At 40.2% G+C, this 27,724-nt stretch overlaps 1 protein-coding gene across 1 annotated transcript; it reads right to left on the bottom strand.

Annotated features, from left to right (window-relative positions):
- Positions 1 to 390: 390 nt before the first annotated feature.
- Positions 391 to 24,011, bottom strand: SQLE (squalene epoxidase). Its single transcript, XM_035715533.2, has 11 exons — positions 23,721 to 24,011; positions 19,586 to 19,835; positions 13,418 to 13,598; positions 12,367 to 12,463; positions 10,959 to 11,072; positions 10,698 to 10,869; positions 7,857 to 7,952; positions 3,746 to 3,888; positions 3,226 to 3,322; positions 1,718 to 1,805; positions 391 to 905 (listed from the first exon to the last, which is right to left on the bottom strand). Exons 1-11 carry the CDS (start codon positions 24,009 to 24,011, stop codon positions 713 to 715), a joined length of 1,722 nt encoding a protein of 573 aa, XP_035571426.1. The 3' UTR covers positions 391 to 712.
- Between the last annotated feature and the right edge of the window lie 3,713 nt (positions 24,012 to 27,724).

The raw sequence follows: 27,724 nt of genomic DNA, 5'->3' as shown, positions 1-27,724 counted from the left end.
CTGATGTCCATAATCTCTTCAAATGTACTAAAACCCAGTGAATTCTGATTTCTAAGCATTAGGCCAGATATTACGAGTGCAAATTTGTTCATCCACTGTTTCTTGAAATAAGCCTAGCCTGGCTAATTCATATTCTAGAGTAGAACTTACAAAGCCCTGATTGCGTTCCTGTAGGAAAGGGGTATATTCAAAGAACTCAGAAGAGAATTTTATCAAGTTGCCTCGGTGGATACATGAGGAAAATAAAGTCCAGAGATTTTAAGGGAACTTCCCCAACACATTATTTCACAGAACAGGCTTCCCTCCGCATTCTCCACCCTCTGCTTTGGTTTTCCTTCCCAGGATCGTGAAACTTTCATCAAGTCCGCGAAAGACAAAAAGACATGAGAGTTCATTCTTCACTTTATTTGTAAGTCCCACAATGACTCCTCCCAGCTACTAAATTCAAAAGAAAAACTGTAATTCCTCAGTGTTAGCACTAATCTAGGATAACAATCATTTAAGTGTCTATTTTACCCTTCATTTTAAATTGCAAAGTATGTATTTACATGTTTATATACAAAAAACTTCAAAAACAAATTAACCCCAATCTTGGTCCGAGAGTTTCCACTTTAGAAGTGGGATAGTTCTATGCTATGTACATCCTCTTCCAAAAGTCTCTTAGGACTTGGCGAGTTCAAAATATTCATTTGCAAATGGTTCCCCTGTAAGCTTAATTGACCAGGTACTTAATTTCCGAGTAAATCAGAGGAAAGATTACAGAACATGCTTTGTACAATACAGCACCACTACTGAAAATGGCTCGGGGTTTTGTAATCCAAGGTTCCGATTTAAAGCAGAAATATGTGGCATAGAGGGCCACAGCAAAGAAGTGTCCGATTAAAATGAGAGGGTTAGGAGACAGGCTGTAATAGAAAAAAAAAAAAAAAAACATGTATTAGTAAGACCCAGCAATTAAAATGTACTCATAGAAAAAAAAAATAAAAATAAAAATAAAATGTACTCATAGAAAGGTTCTAATTATGTCCCATCTATAAAGCTAAACACATATTCTACATTCTAGAGGAAGGACTCCTCTAGAATTGAGGACTCCTCTGCGCTCTGATTCTGATAGCAGGGACAAGTAAATGTTCTTAGACAACAAAAAGCCCTTAGAACTCTTCTTAGCCTGGTCGACATAAACTGCACGTATGGAGCTGTATTCTTTCACTAATCTTGACATCTTGGTCAGAAGGACCTGGATGGCCTAATCTGTGGGAGTATTAGGTTTTTCAAAATGTAACAGAATTGACATTCAGATTATAGGTAATTATGAACAGACCTGACTTAGAGAAATTTACTGCGCAGACTTTTCAAGAATAATTCTACAAATGTCTGCACTGTCAAAACCACGAGTGAGTTTCACAAGTCCCTGCACCCTAATTGAAGTACATTTTAAATACAAATTCCTTGACAATCCATGGCCCCCATGGATCAGATCATGTGGTTAAACCCACCAGCAAAAAACCAGCTCCTATTTTAATCAGGACTGTTCTCCCAGAAGTAAAACACAGGGCTAAATGTTGCGCTTTTCATTTCTCTGAGCTACCTTCTGATTGGGAGTCTAATGGATAGAAAAGTGACAAAATGTAGAAGGGAGGAAAGACTTGCAGTAAATTATAAACAGCGTTCCAAAGAAAATCAGATCTGGTTCCTCTGTGTCATTAAAGCAACTTACACAGAAAGCAGCCCAACAGGACCAGCAACACATTCGCCACCAAGTTTGAAATAAAGAAAACAGGCTTTTCTTAGTTGATGTAGGGAATCTAAAATAAAATTTGGAAGAAAGTTGTTTAAAAAGTTGTTTAAAAGTTATTTCCTTGACTGTTGTAAATTCATTAAGTGATGCAAATATTTTGTGAATTCTTTTTGTCATAAGAACACAATTCTAGAAACCAAATTCCCAGTCTCTAAGATATTCAACCTACATCTCTGAGCAGTAAATTATCAAGTAAAAAGAAGAGCTGTCAATATTAACAATGCCTTAGATCTGTATGGGTTTTCAGAGTGACTCATTAAACCCTCACAACATAGTATTATCACCTAACAATTTTTTTAGTTGGAATAAATGTTCTTTTCAGGTATACCTAGATTTTTCTTTAGAACAGATTTTTAAAAGGATGTAATAGGTAAACTTACTCCAATAAACTTCCTCTAGTCTTTCATAACATTCTTTAAGTTGTACGTTGGCAGATTGAAATTTGAAACGTAAGAAAATCAAGAGTTTAAGAAAAGCTTAAAAAGAAGGACTTAGAAAAACTCAAAACTTGGTTCTTGTCTTTTTATTTACCCATCCACCCATGGCAATTAGCAAGAGAGGTTTGACTGGCAAATCACAATGAGTTGGGTTTTTTTTTCTTTTATCAAGAATAATGCATACAGAAGGTATTTGTAATATATTATCTTTTGTACTGAAGCCACCAAAGCATAGACCACTAGGACCCTGGCCAGTTCACAGAAGTAGCTTTGTTATAAATATCTGAAATAACAGGACTGGAGTTACATTTATTCCCGAAAACCTAAACGTCCAGTCTCATTAACTAATCTCTACATTGCTGGGGTTGGGAGGTGGCACGATCGCCTCTTCCTCCATTTCTAATACTGCTTTTGCTAAGTCATATTTTCCTTAATATACAGACTGACCATCATCACTTTACAATATGGAAACAAAAACAAAAGCATGGGAACATTTCAGGTGAGTAAAAGGTAGATGCATTCTGCTACTTGTGTATTTTAATAGGAGATAAAATCTAAACCTGTTCTGCAGCTTATACTCATTTTATAAAATACTACTTTGAACAGAAATTGAAACTAGTGTTCAGGAAGAGAAAGATTAACAACTATATTACATTTTAATTCATGGCCAGAAAGATCCTCCATCACAACTTTGTGCATTTGTGGATATGCATGAGCTGATTTGCACCAGAGGAATTAATAAAGATACATCATTGAAGAAGTGCTAGGAAGGTTTTCTAATGCTTCCGCACAAAGTGGTGAATATATGATGATTAGAGGTTGAAAGTCTTGCTCAAGGAGGGAGTTACAAAGGGCCACCACTTGGGAGTTAGCAGACTCGAGAAACATTTCTATTTCTGGCCTAATCACTAACTTGTTTATAATTAAGTTCCCTTCCTGGGCTTAAAATCTGCAGTTTGGTAGTTTTCATTAAAAAATATCTATACTTACCATCCTTGGCAGAAAATAATTCATAAAGAGCCTGAGCAAGGATATTCACAACAAAGGAATGAGATGTTTTCCTCTCCCAATAGAATGATTTTTTGGCCTAAAAAGGAATAAGATCACTTATTACATGGTTGGGGGGAAAGCATAAATTAATGTTTATAATCCCCTCAAACTGATGTTTATCCTGAGCACCATCTATAAACAATTATGCCTTATGTTTATCATTCACATATACACACAAAAGATCTCCAGAAGAATGAGTTCCATGACTCTGAAGCTAAATATACTATCATTATAAGCAAAGCAGTCCATGCAACCCAACGTTACATGATATTCAAACAGAAATTTAGAAATTCTGTAAGATTCATGGGTTGCACAGGTCCACAGGTTCTTTACACCTGAACAAGACTGCCTAAGAACCAGGTTCCTAAGTACAGATCTCCCCCCAGAAGTCCCCATTCCTCTTAGATTCAGAAAGAGATCCACTGAGACATTTTTGACAAAGAATAATTTAATATCTTACCTGGAAAACAGCTGCATCGTCATAAAGGTCAGGGATACTCTTTAGCAATTTTCTCCATAGTTTTAGATCTTTAAAAACAACAGTCATTCCTCCTCCGGTAAGAGGATGCCTCATATTATAAGCATCTCCCAAAAGAAGAACACCTGTAATGAAAGAGAGAATTTAGATTATGACATCATCTTGGATGCATCCCTTAAGACAAAAAAATTCTGTAAATTTATACACATTATGAATGTGAACTAGAAAATAACGTGAAAATACAAGGGAGCAAATCATGACGACAATCTGTTGAGACAAAAATTCAATTAATATTTATTAATGACTATGTCCCAGATACTGGGGATCGGTAAGAACAAGAACACGGTCCCTGCCCTCATGAAAGTCACATGTGAATCTAAGTTTAAATCAAACAATGCCAAAATATTTATAAGGCCTCTTTCACGAAAAAAAAAAAATTGGGGGCATAAAAAGCGAGTCTCCCACAAGAGAAAAAATGAAGAGGTCAGCAATATTTGCTGCCTAAGATTCCCAGGCCACTGTCAGCGTGGTTAATGACCCAACACTTACAGGGACATTTCAGCAAAGCATTTATTTAATTTAATCGGAAAGGGAAATAGAGAACCATAATAATAACGTTAAGGTGGCAAAATTATGGATAATTTTCTGCAATGTCCCAATATACTATATTTGTAACTAATTATACAATACATATAATAAATATTGTAAAAAGGAAGCTTCTAAATATTAATTCAAATTTTTTATGTATTACTCTAATATCTTCATTTAAAAAACACAAACTACAAATAGCTTTTTTTCCTCCTTCTCCATAGAACATTTCTAATCCCACCAATTATTGTTGGCATGTTGTTTATATCAATTTGGCATTGGCTTCTTTATTCTGCTCTGTGTTCATTTATTTATATGATTAGTAGTTTATTACACATGTTTTTCCATAGCAAATTCAATCTGCTTATGTGCAGGAACAACAGTATACCGACAGCTCCCATTCAGACCTCTCTTTGGAGTTCCACACCCACATTTCCAGTGGTATTTATACATATCTACGCAATGCCTTACCGGCACTTCATACCCAACATGTCCAAAAGTGAACTCCTCACCTCTTCCTACACACTTCCCTAAACTTACATTCCTTTTCCTATATTTCCAATATTAGCAAATAGCTGGCAAAATTACCTAACCCTGAAACCTGAAACCCATCAAGAGAACTCACTCTCCCTTACTACAATAGCCAATGAGTTACCAAGTTGCATGCATCCCACATCCTATAGAGCACACGATTCCATTCCTTCCATTTCCATTGCCACAACCTGAGTTTGAATCTTATATCACCATTTCATGGAACAATTCATAGCCTTAATATAAGCTTTAGCCTGACCCGTCCTCCAAACCATCTTCCACAACATATCAGAGTAAGATCTCTAAAATAAAAATCTAGTCATGCCACTATCTTATTTAAAACTTTTCAATGAACTATTAGAAACTAATAAATGAGGTCAGCAAGGTTTCACGATACAAGATAAATATACAAAAATCAACTGTACTTCTATAATTAGCAATAAAGATTCTTACAATGAAATTAAGAAAAGTCTATTTACAATAGCATGAAAAGGAATAAGATACTTGGAAGTAAGTTTAACAAAAGGGATGTAAAATACTCTGAAACTACAAAATATTGTTGAAAAAATACATTTTCTTACTACATTTACAGTAAAATTAATTTGACAAGAATTCCAATACACTTCAATGGGGAAAGAACTGTCATTTCAACAAATGGTACTGGGACAACTGGATATCCATATACAAATGAAGTTAAACCCCTTATTCACATCATACACAAAATATGACTCAAAATGGATCAAATACCTTAATGCAATGGCTAAAACTATAAAGCTCTTAGAAGGAAATACAGGAGTAAATTTTTGTGACATTGGATTGGGCAAAGACTTTTGACATCAAGAGCAGAACTGACAAAAAAAACCCAAACAGATAAACTGGACTTCATGAAAATTAAAAACTTCAGTGGACATCTTCAAGGAAGTGAAAAGACAATCCCATGGAATGAGAGAAGTTTTTGCAGATCATTTATCTGATAAGGGGTTTATGTCTAGAATATATAAAGAACTCTTAGAACTCAACAATAAAAGTTTTTTTTAATTTGACCAATTAAAAAATATACAATCTGAATGGACATTTCTCCAAAGAAGAAATACAAATGTCCAATATGCACATGAATAGATTTTCAGCATTATTATCCATCAGAGAAATACAAATCAAAATCACAATGAAATGTTACTTTACAACTGCTAGAATGGGTATGGGCAAAAAGACACATAATAACAAATGTTGGTATAAATAAATAAATAAATAAATAAATAAATAAATAAATAAAGTTAGTGAGGATGTGTAGAAATTGGAACCCTCATACATTGTTAATGAGAAGGTAAAATGGGGCAGCCCCTTTGGAAATTGGTTTGACAGTTCTTCAAAGAGTTAAACAGTTATACCCAAAAAAAAGTGAGTATTAAATCCACACAAAAACTCATACACAGATGTTCACAGCAGCATTGTTCATAATAACAAAAAGTGGAAACAAACCAAATATCTATTAATTGATGAATTAGGATAGTTAAAATGTAGTATTTCCACACATGGAATACTACTTGGTCACAAAAACAAATGAAGGACATTCTACAACATGGATGAACCTCAAAGAAGCCAATTACAAAGGATCCCCTGATTGCATTCATAGGAAATGTCCAGGATAGGCAAATCTATACATACAAAAAGCAAATTAGTGGATGCCTGGGGCTAGGAGTTGGGAGAAAATGAGCGGTGATTGCTGACGGGTACAGGGTTTCTTTTTGGGGTGATATAAAGGTTCTAAAATTGACTGTGGTGATGGTTGCATGTATCTATGAATATACTAAAAACTATGAGATCCCTGGGTGGCACAGAGGTTGAGCCATCATCTGCCTTCAGCTCAGGGTGTGATCTTGGAGACCCGGGATCAAGTCCCACATCGGGCTCCCCGCATGGAGCCTGCTTCTCCCTCTCCCTCTGCCTCTCTTTCTGTGTCTCTCATGAATAAATAAATAAAATCTTTTAATAAATAAATAAATAAAAAGAAAAACTAATGACCCGTAAACTTTAATGGGTGAGCTATATGATTTGTGAATTACATCTCAATAAAGCCATCATATTAAAAAAAAAAAAAACTTTTCAATGACTTTCCACTGCTTACAAGATTAAAACTAAGCTTTAAATAAATACGTTACCTTTCTACTACCCCTCTGACACCTATCCTGTGCTCCAGCCTTAGGAAACCACTGGACTTCTCTGAAAACGCTGCCATCTCTCAGCCATCCTGGCCTTTGCAGATATTATTCTTTCTACCTAGAAGTCCCTCATTTCACTCCACCTAATGAACTCCCACTAATCCCTCATGTCCCAACTCCAGTTTTATTTCCTGAGACATGTCTTCCCCAGTCACCCCATAGTTCACAAGCTCCCCTCCCTGCCGTGTATACTGTCCTTCACAGTGAATCTCGTGGTACCATGAGTGGGCTTTTACTACAGCATTTATCAACACTGTTCTGAAATTACCAGTTTATACCCCTCAACTAGAAAATTGCCTTCTCTAGGGGCACCTGGGTGGCTCAGCCACTTAAGCATCTGCCTTTTGCTCAGGTCATGATCTCGGGGTCCTGGGATGCAGCCCAGTATCAGGCTCCCTGCTCAGCGGGGAGTCTACTTCTCCCTCTCTCTTTGCCCCTCCTCCCCGCTTGTGTTCTCTCTCAAATAAATAAAATCTTTTGAAAAAAAAAAAAAAAAAGGAAAATTACCTTCCATATATTTAGGACTACACTTAACCGTTATAGCCCCAATAACAAGTCTAATGACATACAGTCAATATTAAATAACAAAGACATCATAAATCTAATTTTGGTGTTAGTAATGTGTTCATACACAGTAACCAATTCTCTGTCCCACATATGATTCCCAGTAGCATACATTCTATCACGTTACATTTGGAATATTAAAGTTGAATACGTAGGACACCCTTTACAAAATCACCCCAATAAAATAATACCTCGTTTGTTCACTGGTGAAGAAGGAAGAAAACTTGCTGGCATAGATCTCAAACGAGAATTCTGAATGGCTTCCAGGAACGGTTCTTTGAGGTGATCTGCAATAAATCCCACCCCACCAAATAAATGGTTTATAAACTTTCAATTTCTAATTGTCACATGTTCTTATCAAGTATAAAATACCTTCTATTGTATGTTACATATAATAATATATGTCCTATACATATTACATATGCCTTGTGATAAATCAAGAACTAATTATTTTATTACTACAATTGTTCATTAAGAACCTAGTTATTCATGCTAAGGAATCTGAGAAAAATTTAATGTAAATAGATACACAGACAGCTGGATGAACAAAAAAGCTAAGAAGAGTGAAGCAAATCCAGAGGAGATGAGATCATATTTAACACTTAATTTACCTTCACCACCATATTCTGGGAATAATAAATATACTAGCAGTCCACAAACAGCAGGTGGATACGTATGGCAGAAAAAAATGTAAGTTGTAGAGAGCTCTACCTTTCTGAGATTCAGTTTCTTCATCTATAATATGAAATGCTGCGAAGAGTTAATCTCTGAGATACTCCCTAGTTTTAAAGTTCTTTGCTTCTAAGTCATATAGAAAACAAAATATGGGACCCCTGGGTGGCTAAGCGGTTGAGTGTCTGCCTTTGGCTCAGGGCCTGACCCCGGGATCTGGGATCGAGTCCCATATTGGCTCCCTGTGAGGAGCCTCCTTCTCTGCCTCTATCTCTGTGTCTCTCATGAATAAATAGGAAGAAAGGAAGAAAGGAAGGAAGGAAGGAAGGAAGGAAGGAAGGAAGGAAGGAAGGAAGGAAGGAAAGAAGAAAGAACGAAAGAAGAAAGAGAAAAGAAAGAAAAGAAAAGAAAAGAAAAGAAAAGAAAAGAAAAGAAAAGAAAAGAAAAGAAAAAGAAATGTCTTTTTATACAGTTCCCAATGTAATCTGGGAATACAGGAACAGAATGCCTAAGCTGAAATTATTCCATTCCTACAAGGAGAATTTCAATAACCTAAAAATATTAATATAAACCTATAAATGGTTTCCCACCATGATCTCAGAGCAGTCTGTTCTAAACCTCTAGATTAGGAAAAGCAATCTACAACAAAAGAAAAAAACGCTAAAAATATATTATTTTTCTTAAATGTGAATAAGTCATTTTTCCTCTGAAAGCTTCAAAAATGGCTGAAGTGCAAATGATTTGAAATGTTGAAAATATCATTATTAAAAATCTAAGTTTGGGGCATCTGGGTGGCTCAGTCAGTTAAGCATCCAACTCTTGGTTTTGGCTCAGGTTGTGATTTCAGGGTCATGAGATGGAGCCCCACATTAGGCTCTTCGCTCAGCACAGTCTGCTTAAGACTCCTTCTCCCTTTGCCCCTCCCCACCTTGCTCGCACGTTCTCTCTCAATCTCTAAATAAATATATAAAATCTTTAAAAAAAAGAAATCTAAGTTTGTCCATGTATACCTTCATACTTCTTAATATTCTGTTATTAAACAGAGTATGTTCACTTAGATTAAAAAAAAACTTCTTGAAAAAGAAACAATTTTTAAACAAAATATACTCCTACCAAAGACAGTTTCCTATTACTACAATCACATCATAACTGGCAAGCAGGGTTCCCCCTCAATTTTATCAATATGCTTAATATTTTAATTAATATCTTAAATTTTTACTTTAACTTACATCTTCCCGTTCTCAAAAAAGAAAATGCCAGAAAGTAATTTTTAGGAGTGTTTTTACAAATATGTCTGAAATCTCACGAAGACTTTCTGTATTCAATTCCAAACTAAAACTGATCTTGAAGATCGCTCACGGTGCCCGACATGCCTGGCCTCGACCTTGACTCCACCACTGGCTAAGAGTTTATCCTTAGAGGGTCTTCCTGACTCCTAGTTTGCTCATCAATAAAACTGGGATAATGATAAACCCTACCTCAGAGGGTGACTGTGTAGATAAATGAAATTATGTTTGGAAGGTTCCTTACAGTAGATATTCAATCAATGGTAGCTACAGTTTCTCCAAAAAGCAAGCGCAAAAGTAATGAAGTAGGAGAGACAGTTCAAGGATTCAGAGACCTTCCACTATCCAGACTACCTTTAAAAAGTGCCATCTTTCCCAACACTAATAATTATTCTGAAAACAATGATTTAAATTAATATATAAAATTCTATTGAAACTATTTTCTTAACAAAACAAAACTCTTTACTTTGCTTCATTTTGCATCATTTCTATTGGTATGCCTTTAAACCCATGGATCTCTTCTTATTCAATGTCTAATCTGTCATTGATCCCACTGGTACATTTCTCAACTTAAGCACTGTGATTTTCATTTCGAAAAGCTCAATTTGAATCTTTTTAAAAAAGTGGTGTGATACGGTATTTTTAATATCTTCTCCGTCCCTAACTTTTAAGAAATATGGATTGGTTTTAATAGATTAATTGATTTTTCTCCTCATCAAAAATAGTGTTTGTCTAGTAACTTTTTTAGATTCATTGCAAAACATTGTGAATTCTACCTTGTTGAGTGCCGAATATTTCCATATTCCTGTAAATATAATTGAGTTTTGTTCTGAGTCACAATTTAAAAACTAAAGAAAGAAAGAAACTATTTTCTTTTAATTTGGAGATTTCTGTATGTGGTAGTTAAACAGCTCAGCTCCAGAACACCTGACCGATGGGGTACACTTTTTACCTGCCTTTCTTCTCTCTGACCTAGTTTAGACCCAGCTTTTGTGAGAACTGGAGATGGACAGCCTTTTGTGATGTTTGCTTTCAGACTACAGATTACAGTGTGCATGAAATCCTATTTCTTACCAGGTAATTGTGGGTAAATTTTTTCAGCCATGTATTCTCTTAAGTTCCTGGGCATTTCTCCTCGGATGTCAACAAGTACTCGAGTTTCATTAGATGAAATCTGATAGATGAGAACTGGACTCGGATTAGTCAAAATAAGTTCAGCATGATTTGCCTTAAACTGTGGTGCATTCTAGAAGAAAACGAAATAAAACAAAATATTTTAATAATTTTCAAATTTCAAGTTGCTGTCATTTTTCTACCATTACATTTCTCTAGTACCTTCATGAGAAAGCCAACAAAATGAGACGAAACCGAAACTTTATTGGAGATCAGGTTTTTCCTGAACTTGGAAAAAAGTCCATCTGCAACAACAGTCAATGGAGCATGGAGTTCCTACAACAAAGATAAACAACACTCAGCTAAACAGCCAGAAATAAACAGTAAAAGGACCATTCTTTTAAAATGTGCGTTCTTGGGGATCCCTGGGTGGCTCAGTGGTTTAGCGCCTGCCTTTGGCCCAGGGCGTGATCCTGGAGTCCTGGGATCAAGTCTCGCATCAGGCTTCCTGCATGGAGCCTGCTTCTCCCTCTGCCTGTGTGTGTGTATCTCTCTCTCTCTCTCTCTCTCTCTCATGAATAAATAAATAAAATCTTTAAAAATAAAATAAATAAATAAATAAATAAATAAATAAATAAATAAATGTGCGTTCTTGGAAAATATTCACATATTTTATTGGACATTACAGAAGATAACACTAAAGAAGAAGCTGCTACTGGCCTCAGGTTAATGAATGACCACTCTCTAGAGATGGACTGTCTGCTTTGGAAGCACTATCATCCAAACCATCTGGGATTAATGATGAACAACTACAAAGCAAGTGTGGACCACAGAACACTGAATCTCATCACAAAGTCCAAGGATGACTCCACTGTTTATCCTAGAATCTTCTAACTTTACATGGTGTTTTCACTCAGTGGCTAGGGTTTAAAAGAAATTTTGTATGAATGGATATACGCGTCCATATTACCCTGCAGTCACCCCCATCAGAGTTTCTAGGTGGTGACCCTAGGGATCAGCCCAGGAGAACCAACAGATTAGCCTTTCACTTTCTCTATTCTTACTAAACCAGCGTGAGCATGTACTAGCAACTATTTTACTCTATTTCTGCGGGGATTCTTACTTCCTCCTTTCAGATTAAAACAATTATTTATTTTATCCTAATCATTTCATTCATGTTGAACCCTTCCTTTTTTCACCTTCCAGGTCCCCTCTGCTTCTCTGCAAGTGTATATTTCTCCTTTCAATCTTTAACACTGCTGATCTAGGGGCACCTTGGTGACTCAGTGGTTGAGCATCTGCCTTTGGCTCAGGTCATGATCCCAGAGTCCTGGGATCAAGTTCAGCATCAGGCTCCCCATATGGAGCCTGCTTCTCCCTCTGCCTATATCTCTGCCTCCCTCTCTGTGTGTCTCTCATGAATAAATAAGTAAAATATTTTTTAAAAATACTACTGATCTAGTGGTGCATGTCTGCAACGTGTTGCCATCTGAAATCTACTCTGCTGCAGATGGCTCACTTAGAACTCAGGCTATCAGATGAATAAATTGGTGGGCCTACTTTTCAAAGGAGTAGGAGAAAAAGAAGGAAAAACGTCTCTTAGGAAGAGCTAACATTTGCTATCTCTCACCTTGACGTCCCCGGTTTCTTTATCCCTGTATTGAACTCCCATCACAGCATCATCTTCTTCCAATAATTGTAGCACGATGCCTTCAATGAACTTTGTGCTAAAAGATAAACAGAAATATAGCATGCAGTAGCACACTTGAACAATTTAAAAAGGGAATAATAAATTCCTTATTCCTTATCTCCAGTTTACCCATGTAAACCACACACACGTGTACAGACATGTACATATAGAAGGTCTGGAATGAAGTAAGTGTGGTTTTCATTTCCTAACTTCTTGAAATTGAATACATATATATACTAACGTAATGATTTTTTTAAAGTAACATGAGATTTTTACCTCAATTAATTAAAAAAATACATGCAGAAAAACTTTAGGCACCACACAAATGTATACACAAATGGGAAAATACTGATTTTGGGAGTTTATCCACCAAATTATTCAGAGTACTGAATAATTACTTCTAGTCAGAAGAATCATGGGTAATTTTTACAATCTTCTATTTTTGTGTATTTTCCCATGTTTCTACCATGAACGTAGAAAGCTCAGTCCCAAGGTAAGTCCACTTACTTCTTCACTTGCTTTCTCAACACTTAAGCCTTTGTCAAAGACATGAGGGTTCTCATGTGTTAAACTTCCTCAATTATAGTGCCTAAAGACTAGGGGCAAATAGAAGTTAATAATTAAGAGGAAAGAAATCCTCTGTTCTTTTAACAGGAAATACCATAAGCACAAACCCCAACTCCCAAAACAGGCAAAGGACTTAGACTTCAGTTATAACTGCATCCTCCAAAGTCCCACAACATAAAAACAAAACTGCACAATGCATTTAGCCAAAGGAAAAATCTCAATAGTTCTGTGTCCTTCAAACAGAAATCCTCTATATGATATTCTTGACAAAGGCACTGAAGATCTAACGTTCTTCTACCTTACTGTTTAGTACACCTACGTTCCAGCCCATACCCAAATATCAATGACAATTGACAAGACCATATTTGTGCAAGGGCCACGTTTAAATGCGTCTTTCTAACATTATATATCCAAGTAGTCTTACTTGGGCTCTGCCATAGCTGCTTTCCGGAGACCCATGATGAATCTTCCATGATGGAAAGCTCTTCCACTCCGCACCTGACTGTTTTCTGACACAGGGTAAGGAATCTGAACCTCTGATTTGCTATCCTGATCATGGATTATGTAGCCATCTACCACCTGGGCATCAATATCTTCCACTGCATCTGCAAAACAGTTCAGTTCAAAAAAGTCAATTTTGTTGACATGCCCAGGGTTGTATGAGGCACCAGAGGACAAGCAGCCATCAAAAATGAGTCTCTGTCTTCACAATGCGATGAAACCATTTTGACAACTGGACATTAATAAAGCTATTTCAGAAATCTTTTTTTTTTTTTAGATTTTATTTATTCATGAGAGACAGAAAGAGAGAGAGAGAGGCAGAAACACAGGAAGAGGGAGAAGCAGGCTCCATGCAGGGACCCCAATTCGGGAATCGATCCCAGGACTCTGAGACCACGCTCTGGGCTGAAGGCAGCGCTAAACCGCTGAGCCACCCAGGTGCCCCTATTTCAGAATTCTTAATGTGTCTAGAAGACACCTTCTTAGCAAATCTGTAATACTCCAAAAAGGTTAATATTTATATATAAAATGTATTCATTAAATTCCATAGGAAAAGTATTAAGACCCTAGTAATAACAAGTGAAAAGCTTATGGGTGATTCATATAAAGCAACACGGAAATATTGAACATAGCAGGAAAAATGTTCAAAACCTAATTTAAAAATATCAATGAAATAAATTAAAATAGTAAGATACTGAATCTATCAAAATTGCCAGTGATATTATAATAAAACTGATAAATGCAGATTTTACTGGTCATACTATAAAAACATTTTAAGAAAGTAACTGTAGCAATAATTATCAAAAACCAAGAAGTTCCCATCCTTTGATGTAATAATCTTAGTCTTGTAAATTCATCTACTGCTCATCCTAAAGATCTAATTTGTAATTTTTAATAATTTTTAAAGTTATATGAAAGAGTATGTTCAGTATAGTGTTATCTCTAATTAAGAATAACTGAAAAGAGCAGCCCAGGTGGCTCAGCAGTTTGGCGCTACCCAGGATCCTGGAGACCTGGGATTGAGTCCCACGTCGGGCTCCCTGCTTCTCCCTCTGCCTATGTCTCTGCCTCTCTCTCTCTCTATCTGTGTGTCTCTCATGAATAAATGAATAGAATCTTAAAAAAAAAAAACTGAAAACAACTTAAATATTAATCTAAGTTAGAAAGAGTACATTATGAAGTATCAACTGAGAAGATACTATACATAGGCCTAAAATCATAGTGGTTAATATATTAAGATGAAGTACATTAGAAGAATGAAAGAAATAGATGAAAGAAAATCTTCATAAACAGTTCTGTCACACATCTAGGCTAAGATCAAAATAAATTAGTTTTCTGATATGTTTTTTAATTGCACTTAAAATCCAGGCAGGGACAACCTGGATGAATACTGTCATACATCTGACCCAGAAACAAAACTAGTTTTTTATTATGGTTCTTAAATTATTACAGTTAAAATTCAGTCAGGGAAAAGTACACAGATATCCTAAAAGCTGCCAATTGGCAGTAATATTTAATTTGGATCTCAGGAAATTGCCAATCTTTTCCAACCTAGATATTTGAAGCCCATCTGGTATTTCTATAATTCTTTGTTCAGCTGCTGAGTTTTTCTTAACCCATAACTATAATACAGAAGTACTTGAAATGTTTAAACTGGCCAATTTTAGAACACATCAGAAAATATAAAACATATAGTAGTGGCACAGCAAAATTTTCCCTTGGGTTAATTAACTATCTTAAGATAAGTATATAAAGAAGGTCTACGGGCAGCCTGGGTGGCTCAGTGGTTTAGTACCACCTTCAGCCCAGGGCGTGATCCTGGAGACCCTGGATCGAGTTCCACATCAGTTTCCCTGGATGGAGCCTGCTTCTCCCTCTGCCTGTGTCTCTGCCTCTCTCTCTCTCTCTCTCTCTCTGTGCATGTGTGTGTATTCTCATGAATAAATAAAATCTTTTTTTTAAAAAAAAAAAGGTCTAATTTAAGATTTCTTTACATCTCTTCCTATCTCAACCTCATTGATAAAATCAAATACGGCAGACTTAGAATACTTTTACTTTCTTAAGCAGACAAGAAGACAGTATCCTACATTTCAATGAAATTCATGCTTCATGAATACTAGATGTTAATAACTTTGAAGCCAGTGACATAACTTACAGCTTTCACTATCTATTAATCATAAAGCTCCACACTTATGACATCAGACTACTGGTCAATATATCAGATAAAATGACATGGAAAGGGGATCCCTGGGTGGCTCAGTAGTTTAGCACCTGCCTTTGGCCCAGGGCCTGATCCTGGATTCCCGGGATCGAGTCCCATGTCAGGCTCCCTGCATAGAGCCTGCTTCTCCCTCTGCCTGTGTCTTTGCCTCTCTCCCTCTCTCTCTGTCTCTCATGAATAAATAAAATCTTAAAAAAAAAAAAAAAGACATGGAAAACACTTCCTACATTTAAAAAAAATGCAGCATTAGTCGCTATAAGGAGGCAAGTTAAAGAAAAAACAAAACTAACAACAACAAAAAAAACCTAAAAAACTGCCTCTGCTAAGGATGGAAAGCAACTTTAAAGTCAAACTACTAGATATTATGACTCATTCTAAAATATAGCATTTAAATTATAATGTGTTAATTTTAAGAATTCTAGATATTAAGCTTAAGCCATAGGGCAATCAATTATTAAAAACTTACATTCAGGGGGCACCTGGGTAGCCCAGTCAGTTAAGCACCCAACTCTTGATTTCAGCTCAAGTATGATCTCAGGGCCCTGAGATCAAGCCCCGCATCAGGTTTCACGCTTAGCGTGGTCTACTTGGGATTCTCTCTCTCCCTTCCCCCCTGCTCCTATACTCCCTAAATAAATAAAATATTTTTAAAAATTTAAAAATAAAAACTCATACTCAGGAAGGAGCAGTATATATTATATTAAAAATCCATACTCCAAAAAGTAACTATTCCAAGTGTTTCTATTATCCACATCTCATCATACTTCAGGGGAAATTAATAGTAAAAATGAATGCTAATAAGGACTCTTATTTTTGCTATTAAGGGTATTCATGGTATGTGGACTGGCTAAAATACTTTAGAGGCTCTCCTTACTCTTGCATAAACTACATATAAAAATCTACTAAGGCTTATTACCACAACCTTGGTGATGTCCCTTGAAATCAGATCTCTAAATGATTCTATGTATGGTCATTAGTTGGAGAGCATTTCCGGTTGCCTGATGTTCAACTCTAAGAGTAACAAAATCTTGTCTCAGGGTATTGCCCCATCTGTCTCAAGTGAACCTCTCATGTAAGGTGGTGGTTAAGAAACCTAAAAAGACGGAGATGGAACTTCCTTTCTTCATAAAATACTCTCTCCACTTCGGTCCTCAGCCCTGTGTGCTTTTGCTTTTCCTCCTCACTGACTGCTCTTCCTCGGTCCCAGCTTTCTGACTCCCACTCACCACACTCATCTCTACACATCTGAGTACCACAGGGATCAGGTCTGGACGTGGCCTGGTAATGTCTAGTCTTGTGTAAATACCATGACTCCTCTTTCTCTCATACCTAACACCTGATTCATCAGCAAGTCCAAATGACTCTTCCTTTGGAAGGGGTTTCCAGAACATAACCGCTTCCCACCTCTCTACTGCTATGATCCTGTTCTAAGCCATCAACTCTGATTCTGCAATAGCCTCTTGACATGTCCCCCTGCTTGTCTTTGCCACTTTATGATCTACTCTTTTTTCTACAGAGTAACATAATTATTTCTAAATAATATTTTTAATCACACTTCTAAAATGTGAGATGGAATAACTCCTCTTCTTAATATTCTCCAATGGCTTCCCTTTGAACATAAGCCAAAACCATATAGCGGGCTATAAAATCCCATGGATTCAGCACCCCTGTGATCTAACCATTCTTTACCTATTCTCCCCTTCACTCATACTACTACAGTCAACACTATCCTCCTCCCCACTCCTCAAAGAATTTGTGTCTGCACAACCCTGAGATCATGACCTGAGCCGAAATAAAGAGTCACACCAATCAATTAACCAACTGAGCCACCCAGGCGCTCCCAAAATACACCTTCTTTATCCTCACACCTACGTCTCATTATTGCCCTATTTCCTAAACACTCGAGTGTTTTTCTGATCTCAAATGTTTTTAACCCCAGTCATTTCCCTCTGGGTTTTATCCCCGTAACTCTGCTAAAACATCTTGTCACTGTCACAAGCAACCTCCAAATTGCCAAATCATTCTTCTATGTTCATCTAACCTGAGCTTCATTAGCAAACCACAGCATAGCTGTCCTTCCCTTTCTTGACATATACTCATTCCCTCCTACTAGAAACATTCTCTCTTGGATTAAATGCTTGATCTTTAAATATCAGTTTCCCAGGACTTGGTTTACTCTGTCTTCTCTTTTCTCCCTATGTGTTCTCTCCATCATTGTTGTGGCTTTTAACTTCAACAAATATGCTGACACCTCTGAAATGTCTAATTCCAGCCAGTCCAAACCACTCCTCTGCAATCAAGATTCATATATGCAACTTAACTTCTCCACTTGGATATCTCAACATGTCCCACAAACTATCCACAATGCCCATTCCTCTCTGGATCTTCTTATCACCAAATGATACCACCATCTACCAGCTGTTCAAACAAAACCTCAGAATGATTTTTAATACTGCCTTCTCCCATCCCGAAAAAGAAAAAAAAAAAAATACTGCCTTCCTCCCTCGTTATCTCACACCAATCCCTTAGTAAGTCACGCCATTTCTGTCTCTTAATTTGAACATCAATCTGTCCACTTCTCTTTATATCCTCTGCCACCACACCAGCCCAAACCACCATCATCTATCACTTGGACTTAGCAATGAGTTTGTAATGGACTCTGCATTGATTCCTGCTACCCCACTGCCACAATCTCAGAGTCTATCCACCACCCTAGGTCCACATGACTTTTAAAACTACAGGGTGTGAGTCAATGGTAAATTATGAAATGAATTCCAACTTGTGAATCATGTACTTGGGTGACAAGTATTTAAAAAGTAAAATGAAATGAATTTCCGTCAAATTTATATATGTCTGTGTGTGCTGGGTCAGGATGTAAAATGTGTCTGTTATTTTGAGTAGATGTCAAAGGTCTGAAGCCATTTTATACAGGCATAAGCCAGGTCATGTCACACTCCTGCTCCACTGACTGCAAAGCCCTCCATGATGTGCTACCGCCTATCTCTCCAACTTTAACCTCAAGCCATTCTCCTTTCCTCATCACCTAACACTTCCTAGCTAGACTGCTCACCTTTTCAGCTCCTTGTATAAAACAGCAGACATTTACATAGTGCCCACTATATACCAGATGCTGTTCTGAATGCTTTCTGTATATGAATTTGTTTCATCCTCATAATAATCTATGAGGCCAGGACTCACATGAAATGCCCATTTTACAGATGAAGAAACTGGTAGACAGTAGGATGAATAACCTAGCCAAGGTTATACAGCTTTTTTAGTGCCTGGGTGGGTATTCAAACCCAGGTAATCTAGTTCCAGAATCAAGGCTCATACTTCCTATATTACCTTCCCTACCACATGAGCCAAGCAAGCTCCTTAAGAGCGACCAATGAATCAGTCTTGTTCACCAGTATATCCTCGGTACCAAGTCCAGCACCTCACACAAAGTAGACAGTGAGTAAGTATTCCCTAAATGAATAGTCAGTGCTTAAAAATCATTGGTTTAACAGATGATGCTTAAATAAAAGATTCTATACAAGGGACATAATATGTACTTCACCAATAATATGTACTTCACCTTTCTTTTTTTTTTTTTTTTGTACTTCACCTTTCACTAAATTTCATGACCTCATTCTGGTTTTCCAATCTTAATTTTGACCATTTCTATTTTGTAGCCACTTCATTGTATCTCCTCATACACTAAATGCTTATTTTCTCCTTTGCTCTCATTTCCATGCAGATTTGTTGGTAAACAGTAACTTTTAGAAATGTAAATAAATTGGAATTCTCTTTTTACCAGTTATAGGATAGTCTAAAGTGAAAAGTGCTTGCTTATACTACATAACTCCTCCAAAATTAGTATGAACCTACCTTTAAGACCCAGGTCTTCAAGGACACGGTAACCACCTGGCTGCAGAAATTCTCCAACTATCCGGTCGGGCTCCTTTAAATCTCTCTCAATCACTGTCACTTTTCTTCCATCTCTGGAAAGCACGGCTGCCAAAGCAGAGCCAAGTACACCAGATCCCACAATGATAACTTCTGGGTCATTTTGAGAAGGTATTGAAGAGGCAGCTGCTCCTATTAAGGTTGTTTCTGAAATACTGGTTCCTTTTTTGTGCTATTTAAAAAAAAATGTTAATTATATATCCACATTTGCTATCCTTAAATCATGGTACTACTATATAGACACTCTGGACTTACCCATCTTAGGCAAAAGCTACATCCCAAACACTATCAAACCAAATGCACTGCTGTTTTTAAATCCAGATCATATATAAAACCAAGCATATCAAAATATTCAGTTAAATAACATTTAAAATGTATAATTAAAAATAAATTTACAATGTATAATATCCCAATAAAATTAAATATATTTTCCACATATATTTAGAAAATGCAGTTAGACAGACCATACCAAGCTAAATATAAATAATGTTTACAAGGTGCTCCAAAGACTTATTATAGGGAAAATTCTATCATTAATTACTCAAGTCTTCAAATACATACCAGACACCTACCAGATGCAGATCACACACAGCTTCTATTTCAACTTCATGTTGCAAACTATTCAGCGCTTTTTACATGTTTCCATATTTATTTTTATTTTCTCCTTCTGGATTTTCATCTGAAAAACCTATCTTACCCTAAAATCACTTTTATGTAACAAAAAGACTGTCAAATACTGGCTATTAATCTATTAATTGAGAATTATTTAACTCAAGAAAATTCTGAAAGGACAAAATAACTCATTCTGTCCCTTAGGATTGGACCTGTTCACATTTAAGTCTTTAACATATAAGAACATGGGCAGCCCGGGTGGCTCAGCGCTTTAGCGCTGCCTTCAGCCCAGGGCGCGATCCTGGAGTCCCACGTCGGGCTCCCTGCATAGAGCCTGCTTCTTTCTCTGCCTGTGTCTCTGCCTCTCTCTCTCTCTCTCTCTCTCTCTCTCTGTCTCCTCTCTGTGTATTCTAATGAATAAATAAAATCTTAAAAAAAAACAAAAAAACCCATATGAGAACATATTTAATTTGCGCCATTTTGACACTCTAAGAAAGCCTACTCAGACAGTTGGTTCATTTAGGAATAAACATCAAACCTATTACGAGTTGGGCTGACAATGAAAACTTTATTCATAAGAAGATGAAAAAGTCCTGTTTTGAGAGATCTATGTCCACTGAGAATAACACTGCTTGTTGGGTTTTTTAACATGAGTAATTCAGGTTTGAAATAAGTATTTGTTCTTGGTATGTGGATTGACAAATATAAAGACATTTCAGATACAGAATTTCAAGGAACAATCTTCCTTGGGGTCTCCCCACACACACACACCGCTATGATTAAGATAGGCCCAAATGCCATGTTGAAGGGACTTTAATAAAAGACCTCAGACAAAAAGGAAGGAAATAAAACCTAAAATCTTTTAGAACTTTGATTCTCTGTGATTTTACTCTTTCTTTAACTCTATAGGGACTTTGGTCTTCCTTTACTCTACGGGGACTGGGGGCTTGTCCATTCCATTTTTTATAATTTCTCTTAGAGAAATGATCTTTTTGTCCTTTACCAAGAGAAGACTTCCCGTAAGTATTTCTTGATGGCCAGAATAACTGACTATACTTAAAATACTGTTCTGGGAGCAAGATAAGCCCTTTTTGTCATCTTAGCCACTTATTATTAGTTCTTCTTCCTAAGTTTTCCCTGTTACACACACACAATCCTGAAAGGGGCACCTGAGTTAGTTCAGTCATCCAGAGAATGGTCAGGAGAGGCACTAATAGGAACTCAGTGCTCAATGCAGTCTATCACCTCCCTGGTATTTAGGAGTAAGCAGAAAGCCTGAGGCATTTAAACCAACCATTGATTGCTGGCAATCGAATTTTCCCTTCCCAAAAATGTCTCAACATCACATGATGTAATCACATTCCAGCCACCTATACTAGTGTTTGGTGTCCTAGGTACTTGCGACAACACTAAAGATTCCAAACTGAGATTAAAGATTCCCTCTCCCTACTTTGCCACTGCTCCAAGCCATACTCAGCATTATTGCTGCTCAAAGCACTAGTCAAAAGATTGCTTTAAAGGTCTACATTACCTTTAGACAAATAATAGCTACTTTTTATCTGTCAGTTACAGACCACATTAAATTAATTCCTCAACTAACAGCAAGACTGGTGCCATCCTCATCTAATAGAAGAGGTAACTGATTCTTATAGAAACAAAGGTCTTGCCAAAGGTCTTACAGCCAGAAGTTGGTGGAGCAAAACTTATCAATCAAGTCCTCCCTTCTATAGGCCTTACTAATCTGTACTGTGGATACAGTAAAATAATGCAGGTCTAGAACCTTCCAGGAGTAAACTACTTTCTTAGGCCACTCACCCAAACTCCAAATCACTACCACCCCTCACTTGGCCTCCTATTGTAGTCTCTCACCTGAGAGCCCTGCTCCCATTCTCGTGGCCCTGCAATCCACTCTCCACATACCAACTGGAAATGCTCTTTTTAAAAAGTTAAAATCAGGGGAGACTGGGTGACTCAACAGTTGAGCGCCTGCCTTTGGCTCAGGTCATGATCCTGGGGTCTTGGGACAGAGTTCTGATCATGCTCCCTGTGGGAAGCCAGCCGCTCCTTCTGCCTATGTCTCTACCTCTCTCTCTTGGTCTCTCATAAATTAATTAATTAATTAATTAATTCTTTAAAAAATAATATAAAATAGTTAAAATCAGGGGGCCTGGGTTGATTAAACGTCTGCCTTCAGTTCAGGTCATGATCCCAGGGTCCTGGGATCAAGCCCCACATCAGGCTTCCTGCTCAAGGGGGCAGGGGCCTGCTTCTCCCTCTCCCTTTGCCTCTACCCCTCCCCCCGCTTGTGTTTTCTCTCTCTCTCTCTCTCTCTCTCTCAAATAAATAAATTATTTAAAAAAGTGAAAATTAGGGCAGCCCCAGTGGCGCAGCCCGGTATGAAGATCACACCTTCAGCCCGGGGTGTGATCCTGGAGACCCAGGATCGAGTCCCACGTCGGGCTCCCTGTGTGTAGCCTGCTTCTCCCTCTGCCTGTATCTCTGCTTCTCTCTCTATGAATAAAATAAATAAAAATAAAAATCTTAAAAAGTAAAAATTAAAATTAAGTAAATAAATAAATAAAAAGTTAAAATCAGGTATTGTTACTCCCCTGCTTAAAATCTTCTGGTGCTCTTGGGAAAAGCGAACAGGCCCTAAATATTCTGGCTTTGAAGCCAGACCTCTTCTCCCTCTCACCTACTATTGTCCTCCTCTGCTGTCTTTGCAGGAGGCATAATTTCACATGTGATTAAAGATTAGCCTCAGAATTAGGAACATGACCAAACTGTGGACCTTACTCAATTATCGACACGATTCAGGGCATTGCTACATAGATTTCCTCAATGCCCCACAGGCATCGGGAGAGGAGGGGATTTTTGCCCACGACTTTAATAAAATGAACTGCTTTTTACTCCACTAGCCTTTCGAATTGCTCTGTTACTCGCCATAGCTAGCTGTCATCTATAAGCAGTGGGCTTAACCTGCAGCCGCTTTCTTTCTCCCCAGGTACACATAAGATCCTTACCCAAGGATTTAAGTAAAACATTTTTTTTCCCCAATGGCAGAAAGTGATTCCGTCTGCCTTCAAAATGAAATTCTAACATTTCCCCTTTCATAACCAAATCTATATTCATAACCAAATCAATTCCACTTAGCACTGGCTCAACCAACACTAACTGAAATGAAGCTTCTCCTTCACTCCTACCGGTGGCAAGGACGAAGCCCAGAAGAGTCAAGAGCTTACAAAAACAGAAACAAACAAACAAACAAAACAAAACAAAAAAAAAAAAAAAACATGACAATTAAATGGGGATTCCTAGCAGAGTATCTAAATTGTCGCCTATTGGCCTGGAGAGAAGAGGAAAATTCACATCTGAGCGATCGATCCCCAATCCTAATTTTAAAAGAACACGCTCTGCTCGTTTGCCCACTTAAAATTCCACCTACCCTCCTAGACGCAGGCTGCTCTTTATCCTCTGATCCCGGGGGTGACTTGGCCCAGAAGAAGCCAATGAAAGGCAAGGCCGACAGAATATCTGAGAAGAGCGCGAACTGGGAGCCGCTCCGCTGGCGCCCCAGGAGGGCCCCGCTCCGGTAGCGGCAGCGGTAGGAGAGCACCAGGCCCAGGGACAGGAACACCAGCACGCACAGCAGCAGCTCCTTGTTGGCGAAAGACACGAAGTCTCCGCATTTCTTGTAAAAGTACGTGAAAGTGGCAATGCCCAAGAAGGTCCACATGGCTCGGAGCCTCCGCCGGTGCCCCGGGGTCAAAGCGGAGATCCTCCTTTTTCTTTGTAGGGTTCTGGCGATCCGAGGTGCTCCCCAGAACGTGCCACCAAAAGCAGGAGGAGGAAGCGGCCGGGGTCCAGCAAGCACCGTCGCAGGGTAACGACCCAAATCCGCGGAATCTACGAAATCGCAGCGGGCTGGTGTGAGAGCATGTCAAGGGGGCAGAGTCGTCCGGACTTACCAGGCAGTGCTGAAAAACCGCCTGCTCCCGCAGCCCCCGACCAGACCCCCGTCCTGCCGCCAATCCATGGGTCTCCTCCTGGCGGACGGGCGTCCCCGGGTCACCTACCGCCGGCGTCTCCGCGGGCGACGTGCGCTCGCCGGGCCGGAGACTGTCCTCGCTCACCTGCAGCAGGTGCCCCTCGGCAGGCGGACGCGGAGGGGAGACGTCTGGGCGCGGCCTGGCCGGGGGGGAGCGCGGAGAGACACCGCCCCGCGCCGAGGCTGGGAGCGCCCGCGCCCGCGCCCGCGCCCGCCCCCGCCCCGCAGACGCCCCGGGTCACGGCCCCCGCGCCTCCCGCTCCGCGCCTCAGTCTCCCCGCGGGGCAACGGCGGCGTCCAGGGAGCTGGCTCAGCGGGCGGCGGCGGCGGCGGCGGCGGCTCCGGACGGCCTCCTCGCCAGCATCCCGCGCGGCGCTTGGGCGGTAACCAGAGTAACCGCCGCCCACCCTCGGCCCGCCGCGCCACGGGACGGCCGCGGGGCTCCGCCCAGGCGAGGACCAGGGGGCGGGGCGCCGGCCACCCGCCCCGCCCACCGCCGCCGCCGACCAATCCGGGCGCGCGCCGCGCGGTAGGCCGAGATGGCGCTATGTCGCGTTTGGCCAATGGCGGGCGGCGCGGCCCGCGCGGCGTCGCCGGGTGAGGCGCTAGGGCGATGTTGCGTGGTGTGGGGTGGGGGCGTGGGGCGCGGGGCGCGGGGGGCGGTGGCGCCCTGCCCTGGGCTCGTCGGTGGGTTGCCCCGGCCCCGGCCCCGGCCCCGGCCCCGGCCGCCTCGCCCCCCGGAGCCGCCGCCTGAGCGGAGGCGGTGCCGTCCGTCCCGCGGGCGTTGGCGGAGCGGGGTCCGGGAGCGGGACCGCACAGGGCAGCGGGACGTGACGCGTCGGGCCGGACGTGGGCAAGAACGAGTCGGGCAGACGCGTGTGGGGAGGAAGGCGGGGAGGAGAGGGCGGGCGGGTCCCCCGCGCCCCACGACGCGCATCGCGCCGCGGCCCCTGGCCCCCTCGGCCGGAGTCAGCGGTGCTCTGTGCTGCGCCCGGAGCCGCGGCTCGGATCGGAGGCGCCGCGGGCAGCGCTTCCCTCCCCGGACCGTGTCCAGGACGCGCGTTCGAGGGGAACGAAAACGGGAGGACGAGAGGCGGCCCTGGCTAGGAAACCGGGGGCCCCTCGGATTCCCAGGGCTGCGCCGAGCACAGGCTGGTTCGGATCCGGCCCGGGGCCCGGGGCCTCTCCCGCCAGGGCCGCGGCTGGGCTCCGGCGCCCGCAGCACCCGGCACGCTCCCCGCACACCTGCGTCCGGGACCCGGGACGGGCCGGAGGATGAAGGGTGATGGTGGTGGCTAGTGGGAGGGAAGGCCAAGTGACGAGAAACTGGAAACCTGCCGGCTCTGGCGGCCACTCACCTGCTTTGTGACCTCGGACGAGACAAAGGCCAGTCAGCCTTTAGGGGGAGCGGGCAACCGCTTCGTGAGGTCGAATCCTTACATCCTCTAACACCTCACTGCGTTTAAGAAAGTGGGGTGTCGGGGATCCCTGCGTGCGCAGCGGCTGAGCGCCGCCTGCAGCCCGGGGCCTGGCCCGGGAGACCCGGGATCGAGCCCCACGTCGGGCCCCCTGCGTGGAGCCTGCTTCTCCCTCTGCCTGGGCCTCTGCCTCTCTCTCACTCTGTGTGTGTGTGTGTCTCTCATGAATAAATAAATAAATCTTAAAAAAAAAAAAAAGTGTGGTATCGGCGGTGCACCCGGGTGCTTAGTGGGTTAAGGGTCTGTCTCGGGCTCAGGTCATGATGTCAGGACTCTGGGGTCCAGCCTCAGGGGGGGCTCCTCTGCCCCTCCCCCGGCCCCTGCTCGCTCTCAAAAAACTAAAACCTTGGGAAAAAAGGAGTATGGCATCTGTCCTCATTTTTCACCCCAAATAAATGTCTTACTTGCTGATAAAAATAATTGTGTCTAAATACTTTCACAGGCATCATCTAACCCCCAAATAACAAAAATGAAACTTAGGTGAAGTGGCTTGGCCAGATCACAGCTGATACCTGATGAAATCAAGTTAAGCTCCTGGTCTCCAAATCTTGTGTTCCTCAATATTCTTTGTTAAAATTATCACTGCTTTAACATTCCTCCATTATAAAATCAAGACTTTAATTCTTTCCCTGACAACAATCCTCACTGGAATCCACAAATTTGCCTGTTTGAAATATACATCAAATTTAAAATTTACATCAAATTTTCCCACACAATTTGACGTGTGGGAAATAGTTTTCTTAAAGCTAAATTATCCAATAAACTGCTTGTTGGTTCCTATATTGCTAATGGAAGGCTTGAGCAGCTGACTCTTAACAGATGAGAATACAGTATCACCAGGATGTTACTGGACTACCCCGTACTTGGAATTAGCATAGGAGGATTTTTCTTTTCTTATTAAGTAGGTAACGATCACAAGGATGTTTAAATCTTGGCATGGCTCCACTCATTCAAAAACAAATATCTGGGCAGCACAGGTGGTGCACCGGTTTAGTGCTGCCTGCAGCCTGGGGTGTGATCCTGAAGACCCGGGATGGAGTCCCACGTCAGGCTTCCTGTATGGATCCTGCTTCTCCCTCTGCCTGTGTCTCCGCCCCTCTCTCTCTGTCTCTATGAATAAATAAAATCTTAAAAAACAAAACAAATATCTGCCACTCAGTCCTGAAGCAAATGCAATGAAATATGACACAAATCAGCCACTAACTGGCAGAAAGTAATAAACTATAGAGAAAGTCCATGAAAAATACTTTGTAATTGGGAAGAAGCAGTGTAAGGAGACTTTGGAGACCAGGTGACTCCAAAGAAACCGGAAGCCTGGTGGACCTGTCTGGTGGGAGTAGGAGTCATGCTGGAGACAGCTGCAGCCATGAAGCTGTAGGAGGCCAAGAGGAAGTAGGAGAAATATCGAGTCTTCTCTTCCCCCCAGGGCCCAACCTCCCACTAGGGGCTTCTCACTTATTGGCTAGACACCATTTGAAAAGCAAGTTTGAAAAAAAAAAAAAAATAAAAATAAAAAAAAATAAAAAAATAAAAAAAAGAAAAGCAAGTTTGAGAAACACAGCCTGCAGGGATCAGGCCACCTGTGAATCAGAGCATAGCATGAGCTATTTTAGGAGATTTGAGTACAGGTAGACCTAGAATTGGCTTACTTTCTAATATTTATGCCTCTTGATTATTTTTCTCATATTGTTATACTGATGAGGATCTGAAGCACAATACTGAAGAGTGCTGGGGATATCAGGTTTTCCGTTATGATTCTTGATTTTAGTAGGATTATTTCTAATGTTTCAATCTTAAAGAGGATGGTTATAATTTCTCCATTTTAAAAAATCAAATCTTTTTAAGCATATACTGATATATATGTATATTTTTTCTGTTCGTGTAGTGAATTTAGTGTAGTGAATTCTTACACTAACAGATTTG

The sequence above is a fragment of the Canis lupus genome, chromosome 13 (assembly GCF_003254725.2).
Source record: "Canis lupus dingo isolate Sandy chromosome 13, ASM325472v2, whole genome shotgun sequence".
Taxonomy (NCBI): domain Eukaryota; kingdom Metazoa; phylum Chordata; class Mammalia; order Carnivora; family Canidae; genus Canis; species Canis lupus.
This window is presented reverse-complemented; position numbering and strand designations above follow the sequence as displayed.